This window comes from Podarcis liolepis, assembly GCF_965112155.1.
Source record: "Podarcis liolepis genome assembly, chromosome: 13".
Classification (NCBI taxonomy): Eukaryota; Metazoa; Chordata; class Lepidosauria; order Squamata; family Lacertidae; genus Podarcis; species Podarcis liolepis.
The window spans coordinates 10,371,646-10,382,620 of NC_139573.1; the positions used below are offsets into that span (position 1 = coordinate 10,371,646).

At 43.4% G+C, this 10,975-nt stretch overlaps 1 protein-coding gene across 1 annotated transcript; it reads left to right on the plus strand.

The window, feature by feature from the left end:
• Window positions 1–5,764: 5,764 nt before the first annotated feature.
• On the plus strand, window positions 5,765–6,703 carry LOC310692596 (vomeronasal type-2 receptor 26-like; the record flags this gene model as incomplete). The annotated part of the gene is made up of 1 exon (XM_083473539.1): window positions 5,765–6,703. One exon carries the CDS (start codon window positions 5,765–5,767, stop codon window positions 6,662–6,664), a length of 900 nt encoding a protein of 299 aa, XP_083329665.1. The 3' UTR covers window positions 6,665–6,703.
• Between the last annotated feature and the right edge of the window lie 4,272 nt (window positions 6,704–10,975).

The window sequence follows — 10,975 nt, forward strand, 5'->3', positions numbered from 1 at the left end:
CACTTACACCTTGGAGTTTTGCTTAATCATCCACTTAGTATATTAACATGAGCCATGATAAATGCTCCCCTATTCTTTTTTTTTAAAAAAATATATTTTTTAAATTTTCCACTTTAACAATCCTATCCAATGATATTAAATATTCCAAATTATACATATTATTCAACAATCAAACAGTCCAAATATTATGCCAAATTATATAAAAAAATTGGAGGTACCTTCCATGTTCTGAGGTCGGGGGTAGTTCTGATCATCTCATACTTCTGTTGCTTTCATAATTTTCATGATAGTTCCCATAAATCATTCCGATGTTAATACTTATTACATTTCACAGCCTCTGAACAAGCGAGATAAAAGAAAATAATATATTCTGTGTGTTATTTACATCCAGAGTTCCCTCTGTATGTTCACGGTGTCTCTTCACAAAATGATGTTTCCGCCTAGCCAGCCCAAAAATCTTCTCAACTTGGGCAGCAGCCAAGTCAGTCCAGATAAAATCAAAGCAAGGCATCTGCCCAATGCTTTTAAGACCAGCTGTCCTTCAAATGGTTAACCTGTCCAGGGAAGGTTTTGCCATATAAAACTGGGAATGCAAATATTAAGTAAGATATTAAAAGGCACCTATCCCCCTAAGGCACCGCATTTAATTTGACAAGCTGATCTACCTCCGGTCATTGCCGCTCGTTTAATTGGAGCTGCATCATTCCGATTCCAATTCTATGCAAATTTCCTAAGTTTTTTTGGTGTCTCTCCAGTCATTCTGCAAATCAAAGTTGGGAAAGTCTTTATCCTCTTCCAAATATATCTGCAGCCGAATACTTTGAACTTGGTTTTCCACTTTTGAATAATTGTTATTTCCACAAAATTAATGACTAACTATTATTGTAAAGGTAAAGGGATCCCTGACCGTTAGGTCCAGTCGCGACCGACTCTGGTGCTCATCTCGCTTTATTGTCTGAGGGAGTACGGCATACAGCTTCCAGGTCATGTGGCCAGCATGACTAAGCCGCTTCTGGCGAACCAGAGCAGAGCACAGAAACACCGTTTACCTTCCCACCAGAGCGGTACCTATTTATCTACTTGCACTTTTGACGTGCTTTCAAACTTCTAGGTTGGCAGGAACTGGGACCGAGCAACGGGAGCTCACCCCGTTGTGGGGATTTGAACCGCCGACCTTCTGATCGGCAAGTCCTAGGCTCTGTGTTTTAACCCACAGTGCCACCCAGGTCTCCTAATGACTATTAGACTCATATTATATCACCAAATACACCACCTCCCCCGTCTCGCTTGCTATAAATAATCAGGCAGTTGATTCTTTCAGAGGAGGATTTTGCAATATAGCATAGCAAAACAAAATATTATAACAAAGGAGGCTCACTCCCCCCCCACACACACACTTTCAGTTCCAGCATACCAAGTCTATACAGATGTTTACCCTTTTTCCGTTCAAATCCTTTTTAACACCTCAGTGGATGAACTAATTATCAGATTAGTTTCTTCCCCTTCACTCAGATCATGTTCAAAACTTAAATCCAATTTTTCATCTTAAGAACTGGAAGTTTGCTGCTAAATGGAGGCGACTTTAGAGAGTTGCCAAGAAACATTCCAGGCTTTCCATCCAGCCATCCCCAGCCCCTCCTTCTGAATTTGGGGCCAGGTTTTGGGCAACCTGCGGATGACCTGCCACTCCCCAGCCTGAGGAGTGTAGGGAGGCTGATTACTCCCTTCTCAGCCTCTGATTCCGGAACGTACGGCAGTGATGGAATTCAGCAATCCTCCATCGCAGCTAGCCGAAAGCTCCTCCCCCAAATGCTCCCCTATTCTTCGATACAATCAATATGTACAAGAATGAAGCTGTGATGATGCCATAATAATAATAAATATCAACAGAAAACATTGAGCAAGGTTATCTGTGTTTTCCTATGTAAGCTGGGGTTGGTGCTGTCCCTAAACTTGGTAAACCTGGGATATAGATTCAATATATATTCAATATTTTAGTGTGTGTGCGTGCACGTGTTTATATTTGAATAAATAGGAATATCATGAGTTCTTGTTTCCACTTGGAAACGTTTGGCTTTTGCTTTTTCCAGATTTCATATGGTTCATTTGAACCAGCCATAAATGATGGAACCAAGTTCCCTTCCTTTTACCGCATGGTCCCCAATGAAGACCTTCAGTATCAGGGAATTATCCAGTTACTTCTGCATTTCAGATGGAAATGGGTTGGGCTCATCACTCCAGCTAATGAAGCTGGGGAACGTTTCTTACAGACAATTGAGCCAATGCTTTTCAAGAAAGGAATCTGTTCAGCATTCACAGAAAGAGTTAAACCCAATATACAGTATAACAGTAACTTACTAGAAATGGTGGACATAAAGGTTTTGTCACCAAGTTTCACAACAAGCAAAGCTAATGCAATTCTAATACATGGAGGAAGTAGATTTAGTATATGGTTGTCAAGTGCTTTAATCATAATGGAGTTTACTCAGCTACTGTTTCCTCAAAAGAAGTCACATGAAGGAAAAGTATGGATTACAACTACCCAAATGGATTTCATATTATATAGCGTTCAAAAAAAAATTAATGTTAATATACGAATGCTCCATGGTGCTATATCCTTTGCAATTCACTCCAAGGAGATTCACAACTTTAAAGACTTTCTTCGAAGTGTATATCCTCATTGGACAGAGACAGATGGTTTTATACAAGGTTTCTGGGAAGATGCATTCAGTTGTTCACTTCCAAATGCCACTCTCTCAACATCCAACGATCACATGTGTACTGGACAGGAGATGCTGGAAAGCCTTCCTGCACCATTTTTTGAAATGAGCATGACTGGCCACAGCTACAGTATCTATAATGCTGTCTATGCTTTGGCACATGCCTTAAATAGAATGCACTTGGCTGCAGTCATCCGCGAAAGGAGAGATGATGGGGGAAGACTCTCTCCTCAATATGTAGAACCTTGGCAGGTAATGTTCTCTGTTACAAAGCATTCGCTTCATTGATACATTATGTGAGATAGCATTTAATCATCAGTAAAGAAATAAAAGAATAAAACTTAAGAAATTAAAAATAAACCTTAAGTAAATTTATTGTTTGAAAGAAGGGAATTAGAATATTTCCTATAATGATACTAAACAGACTTTAAATGATACAAACTTTCAGAAGCAACAGACTACCAACAACTAACTCCTTCACGCTGCAAACCCCTCCGTTTTCTCCAAATATCCCTCCCCAGTTCTCTCTGTCTCTCTTACCTGTCCAGTTACCCAGTGGTGTAAGGTTGGGGGCCTGGGGTCCATGGCCCCGGGTGCACAATTCTGACGGAGCAAACCAGGACCCCAACCCCAGGCACTGGCTTTTGCAGGGATCCTCATATCCAAGAGAAAACAGAGGAGCAGCCCACCAGGGAGCTGCCACTACCTGGGCACATCTTGGAAGGCCTTCTCCCCAACTCCTCATCTTTCCCTGTCTGTCAACCACCAGGGTTTTCTGGGCGCTGAAGCCTCACTGGTAGGTCCCCAGAAGAGGCTAGCAATTGTGTGATCACTGTCTCTAGACCCTGCTTTTCTCCCTTCTCCTCTTCTGGATTTCAGTCTGGCACATCCTCTTCCTGCTCCCTTAACGCTGTTGCCCCTTCTGCATCTGACACCTCTTCCTCCCAGCCGGCTCCCTCTTCTCCCACTGACCACTCCTTGTCATCCCACCACCAATCCCCTGGCTCTGAGCCTCCTTTCCTTGGGGTGTCCCTTGGGGGTTCCCCAGCTGCTGCTCCCTATCACTTCTCTGCATCCAACATCCAACCATGGTCAAATCCACTCTATAAACTATGGAAAGGTCCAGTCCAATGTTCTCATGTTGCATTCCTATCCTTTGAGAACATGAGCTCCCATCTCTTCTCTTGCATGACTTCTCAAATTCCTTCCCTTTCTTGGATACAGACAAAGGCTGGTCTCAAGCGAGCAGGTGTATGGTCTCATCTCTTCATAATATATTTATGTAAGTCTGTTGAATGTTGAATTGGCACTGATTCATGATTCCCTACTCCTCCTTTATGTCCAACTAAAATATGAATGCTCTCCAATGTGAACTGAAGTGTTTAACTTTGATTCTTTTTCCACTTAGCTCCACTCATTCCTGCAGAGAATCTCATTCAACAACAGCGCTGGGGATGAAATTACATTAAATGAGTATGGAGAGTTAGCAGCTGGCTTTGATATTACCAACTTGGTCACTTTCCCAAATAATTCCTATGTCAGAGTCAAAGTGGGCAGGTTGGATCCTCAGGCCCCTCCAGGGAAAGAGCTCACCATTAATGAAGACAGAATCAAATGGCACAGACGATTCACTAAGGTAAGGAAATAATGGCACAGTCCCTGAAAACCCAGAATTTGTGGTTATCCACAAAATGAGATGTAACAAAAGCTTTTCATACATTATTCATTTTGATATTCACTAGAACCTGAAACCACTTCAGACTAGTGATGAGTTAGAATCGAGGAGTGCTCCCAGACCTCTTGCTTCAAACGGAATGCAACTCCTCCCAGAACAGGTCAGGCATAGGAACCCAAAACATTTCTCTCTGAGACAGGATGTGGACGAACAGGAAACCACAACCCAAAAGTCATGGAATGATTTCCTAGTCCTAGTTGCTTGTAATGAACCAGCAGGCAGGAGCAGAACCACTATAATGGCTTACCTTTAATTCCTTGTGCCACCACAAAGGAACAGCATGTGAACTCCTTGAAGCAAATGCCATTAAGTGGTGACTCCATCAAAAGGCCAAGCCAGGGGTGAAATCACACCGAATTCTAACACAGCTGTAAGGATGGATGGTCCAGGCATGAATACTGATATCATCTTAAGTTTGTATGATGCTTAGAACAGCAGCTTTTTACCACAATGTATGTGCCGCTTGTGTACCTACGGATCATTTCATGCTATTAGTCCTCCTATTTACTATTAAATCACCTGATATTGGATATTTGATAAATTCCCCAGAACAATATCATAATATTAAACTCTTCCTATCTCTTTGCATAGGTGCCACCGCTTTCTCTATGTAATGCCAACTGCCATCCTGGTTACGGGAAGAAAAAGAAGGAGGGGGAGAAGTTTTGCTGCTATGATTGTGATCCATGTCCAGAAGGAATGATTTCAAATGAGAAAGGTTAGAGATGACATCTTAAGATACTGCAGAACCTCTGGGCTCCTGGCAATTTTGTTGACATTAAACTGCTGCAGGAGAGAAGGCTTAAATTAACAGATGTGTTCATCTCATTGTTTATAGATAACACCAATATATTTAAATCTTTAAAACATCTTGAAGATTTCTTTTTTAAGTGGAAGCTAATATGTTTTTCCTCTAACTTCTACAAAATTAGGGTGGAATAGAGGTGGTGTTTTCTCCTCTAAGAATTAGGTTGTTTGCCAAGGGGGTGAAAGTCTCATTAAACTCGATTTTCTGAGATCCAAAGATTTCAGCAGTAATGCATTTCTCATTTTGTTGTACTGTTTATGTGGCTCTAAGAAAAAGCAGGGGGACAGTAAAAACAGATGTCACACATGTGGAAATTTCCAGAATAGATACAGAATAGATATAGTTTTATTTTTGATACACCTAGTACAAAAGCATTTGGGCTTGAAGCTCTTCTACATTCTGACGTAGGAAACACTATGCTAAATGGACTAGTGATGTGGAATTCTTAAGAATACTTTTGGTTACTTTAAATTCCCACACATTACTTCTGTATTTTCAGACATGGAAACATGTGTCAGTTGCCCAGCAGATCAGTATCCAAACAGCGGCCAGGATCTATGCATTCCTAAGATTCCAAACTTCCTAGCCTTTGATGAAACCCTGACCATTATTTCAACTTCCTCTGCACTTTTATTCTCTCTGATCACAATTTTAGTGCTCGGCATCTTCATTAAGCATCGCAATACAGCCATAGTCAAAGCCAACAACCGAAGCCTCACCTATGGTCTCCTTATCTCCCTCCTCTTGTGTTTCATCTCTTCTTTGTTGTTTATTGGAAAACCTAATATGGTGACTTGCCTTCTCCGACAAACTGCTTTTGGCATTGTCTTCTCTGTGGCCCTCTCCAGCATCTTGGCCAAAACCATATTGGTGGTTTTGGCATTCATGGCTACCAAACCAGGATCCAATATGAGGAAATGGGTAGGCAAAGAACTGGCTTATTCCATTGTCTTTTCATGCTCCATTGTTCAAATAGGAATCTGTGTCCTCTGGCTGGCAACCTCTCCCCCATTCCCAGATGTGGACATGCACTCAATGCCTGAAGAAATCATATTTCTGTGTAATGAAGGGTCAGTCTCCATGTTCTATTGTGTTTTGGGCTACATGGGCTTCCTGGCCACTATCAGCTTCACGGTGGCCTTCCTAGCCAGGAAGTTGCCTGACACTTTCAACGAAGCCAAGTTCATCACCTTCAGCATGCTGGTCTTCTGCAGTGTTTGGCTCTCCTTCATTCCAACCTACCTGAGCACCAGAGGAAAATATATGGTGGCTGTGGAGATCTTCTCCATCTTTGCTTCTGGTGCTGGGTTACTGGCTTGCATTTTCACCCCTAAATGCTACATTATTGTGGTGAGGCCTGACCTGAACAACAAAGAGCAGCTAACACAAAGAAAGGTATAAATGACAGTGGAATTTGTGGTTCTGTTGGGTCTTAGAATACATGGACTTGGTGGTGGGTATCACTTTCCAGGTCCCTGCTCTGGATCTGTGTAGAGTTTGCTCCTTAACTGTTTTGTCTGCCAAAGATGTCCCAAAGGCAATGGGTACAGATTTTTCCTCAGGTTCTAGTCCCAAAGCCTTTTTCACAAATGAGTAATACTGTAAAGCAGTGGAGGTTTAGGTTCGAAGATTCCTTCTCCTAGGTGGGCTCCCTTCCTAGGTTTACGAGACCCATCTGCCCCTCATTTCCCTCAACAGCACCTGCAGTAGCCACCTTTCTGAGCACTGGGCCCACTTTTGCTCTCATCTGCTATATCCTGTCTTTGCATGCAGAGAAATTCCCCAATTCACTGAAGATTTGAGGCCCATTGGCTGCCCTCACCTGGTTTAGGGAGCCAGTTGAATCCGATTTGTGGGATGCGGCTGCTGTTGCATGCTGACAACATCTAGGAGCCACAGGTGAGAACTGAGTGCAGGGTGGGGATCAGAGGTAGACAAACTACCCCAGAAGGAGCACGACTTGTTCCCCAGTAGAGTTACTACCCCCCCTAACACTCCATACACCCCTGTCATGTATTACTGTATATTTAAAGCAAACGGAATCTTAATAGCAAAACTCTCAGCCTTTTCATTTAGAAATTGTTAAGTTCAGTTGATCAACGTTGTACATGTACCGTATGAATGATTGTTAATCAAAAGTCTCTTATCAATTTCTTCATGGAATCTGCAAATTCATCTTGAAGACAACACAGGGTACCAGAAACAAAAAACACTGTGAAATAGTTGAGGGCTCTACATTCTTTATCTCTAACACACAAGGCAGCTGAGGAATAGATGAAGGAGAAGTTTAAAACAGCCATTTCCCTTGTTTTTTTAAATAGTTTTAAGAAAGAAAAGGAGCAGAGATATGCAACAATATTTGTAGGAAAACACATTGGATATTACTAACACTAGTAGGACAAACCTTTTTTTCCTGAATTATACTTCTAACCAGTTTGAAAGAGTGGTGGCAGAGAATATCTCAAGTAAGCCAAATGGCTTCAGAGAATACTGATGTGTTGTTTGTAAAGTTGATTCTAAAGTCTATTTCTGTTCTAATTTTCAATTACTATCCAAGAATAGCATCATTAAAACAATATCAAATTGTAATACTAATACTAAGCACTCAAATACTGAATCATATAATTTAGGTGCCCCCCCCCCACACACATGCTAGATGATTTCCCTTATTTCTGCATTCCAAAATCTTATTAATTTCTATTATATTCCGGTCAAAATAATAATCCCTTATATAACAACTGCAATATTAATAACTTCTATTCCTGTTGACACATTAAATGATTCATAGAACTACAAATGTGGCATTCAAACTACATCCTTGTTCTTCCTGTCTGTGGCGGTTATTCTGTCCGTGGTGTTTCTTCCACTCCTTGTAAAATGTTGTGTCTGTTGTGACGGAAAAGTTGGTTCCCCAAGTATTTCTTTTTACTTTTTTTCTCCTGCCAGCAAATGATTAAAGAGTGGCAGCCTCTGATTGGCCTTGATTCCAGGAGGGAGAGTTTAAAAGGAACGGATTTCGAGGGAGATAGAGTTAGACTGTGGTTAAGAGGGGAGCTGAGTTGAGGTAGTTGAGGTGGGATGTTGGGAGTTAGGTAGGGAGATAGGATAGGAGTCAGGTTGAAATATAAAGATTGTGGAGGAGGGAGAGTTGGTTCTGGAATAAAACATCCACTCTGAGTGTACAGTGAAGGACTGAGTGTAATGTCCTGCAGGAGTAATAGGACCGGATCTTGCTGGGAGACTGAGGGTGAGACAGGTGAAGGAGGAGCTGAAAGAGATGAGTCTACTTAGGTCTCCAACTAATTTGGAGGGGAGAGACTCTTCTGAGGAAAGAAGAGACTCCCAAATTCCAGTGAAGGAAGTGGGGAGGTGGGGAGCCCTTAAGACTCTTACTGAAAGCATCTCAGGAGCTGCATTTGTGAAAGGGGCGCGTAACTGAAGGAAAGTACCACCTTAGAAAGGAACCGAACTATAAAGCCGAAATCTCTGAAAACGAATTGAAGTGAACTAGCGTATTCTTATTGAAGTAACCTATGTTTCTCCACTTTTATTATACTACCTTGTTTTTAAAAATAAATCTTTATTGTTTATTTAAAGAACAGCTGCTTGAAACTCCAACTTTTTGGTTATCCCCTCACAAAGATCATCCACAGGATAAGCTGGGATAGTTAGGTTTTGTTTTTAAGCCTTCCGGTCAAAGGTTGTTCAGTGTGTTGGGGGCAATATATTAAAGTGAAGCAGGCACATTGTCAGGGAACTGGGGGCTGAGAAAGGGGAAACGCTGGGAAAATATAGAGAGTAGCCTCCGATAATGAGCAGCTGAACCTCGTCAGAGAGGGAAGATGAGGAGGGGCTATCAGGAAGCAATGAATCAGGGAGGGAGAAACAACTTCCGGGGCTTCACTCTTTACGTAAGGGAGGAAGGAAAAGGGGAGGCTTCAGGAAGTTGTTATGCTGGAGAGGACGAAGGGAGGGGGCAGTTTCGGCAACTGACACCAACTGAGAAGGGCATGCTTTTAAGAGCTCCGGATTGTAAATAGTATAATGGACTTAATAAATCTTGTAAAGCTGGCTGGAGTCCCGGGCTCTTATCTCTTCTAGCACACGCCAATCATCTTGACAGCTTGCCGAAACTCATATGCTGGGTGCTAGCAAGAAAGGACAGATAACAGCGATGGAAGAGGCAGCAAGGAAAGAATTTGCTGAGTTGAAGCAATGTCATTTGCAATTGGAAGAGCACGCGCAGGAGCTGCGAATTAGTCTGGAGGAGAGTCGTTCGCAAAATAAGGAACCAAGGGGTGACCTGCTGGGAAGGAAAATGCCTTCATTGGTCGGTAGGTTCGATGGGGACCCTCAGGAATATTTGAGCTTTAAGACTGAAATGAAATATGCATTGGAGCTCCAGGGGAATGAATTTGCTAACGATCAGTAGAGAATGGCATTTGTAATCAGTCATCTATCTGGGATGGCTAGGGACTGGGTGACGATGCACTCCGGTATTTGGGGAAGTTTTATGAGGCGATGGATGCCATGTTTACAAATGAGAGCCAAGTTGATATGACTCAGCAGCAACTACTGGCTTTGAGGCAAGGGAAACTGACTGTCCACAGTTACTGGTCTCAATTTGCCATGCTGGTCCTCAAGCTGGGCTGGGATTTGAGTTCTTAACCAGTGCAGGCCCTTTTTAAGGCAGGGCTAGATTCAGACGTGAAAGGTGAGCTTTCAAGAGGCCCCTGGCCCAAAGATATGGACTCGTTAACCAAGGCTGCCTGAGCTGTTGGAATCAGACAGGAAGCCCGGAGAGGCGGGAGAACAGAGGGGAGGGTTTCCATGGCAATCATATTCCTGAGATGCTGGCAGGGGCTACTCAAGGTCAGAATCAGCCAGAGCCCATGGAAATCGACTCAGCTCGCGTGTGGGAGCATTCAAAAGTCCAGCCACAGGGCAAAAAGGAGGGAAAGGACTGGCAGGCTGCCAATAAGTGTTTTCTGTGCCAGAAACCAGGCAACGTTGCCAGAGTGTGTCCTGAACGTAGTAACTGGCAGGGAATGGTGGGGGCCGCTCCACAGATGCAGGGAAACAGGAAAGCCTGGCTGGTGGGAAACCGGGGCAGCAACCAGGCAGGAGGAGCAGCGAAGAGCCCCGACCAGGCCACCCCAAAGCAGGCATAGTGGTTAGGGTGCTGCAGGAGCTCCCAAATGGCCACACAATGGAGGTCCACACCTTAGTGGATTCTGGGGCCAGTGCTAACCTCTTCAGCAGGGACTTTGCTGCACAGCACGAGCTGCATCTCCTGCCCCTTGATTTTCCTCTGCAAGTTACCACGATTGATGGAAGGGAACTTTTGGGAGGGGAAGTCATGCATCAGACAGACTCCTCCCATGTGAATGTGGGTTTCCATGCACTCCGAGACCATCGCTTTTCACGTAGCCACCTTTCACGTGGCCACCTTCACGTAGCCCATTATTCTGGGAATGAGTTGGTTGGCCTTGCATGACCCGGTGGTTTCTTGGCACCAGCAATACCTGTCTTTCGGGTCAATTCACTGTTTGGAGAACTGCCTGGGAGGAAGAGAACCTTGGGAAAAGAAGGCCCAGGTGGCGACAATGTGCCTGGGGAAGAAAGGCAAAATCCCTCCACAATACAGGGACTTGGAGGAGGTGTTCAGTGAGAGAGAGGCCGACACATTACCGCCTCACCGGCCATATGATT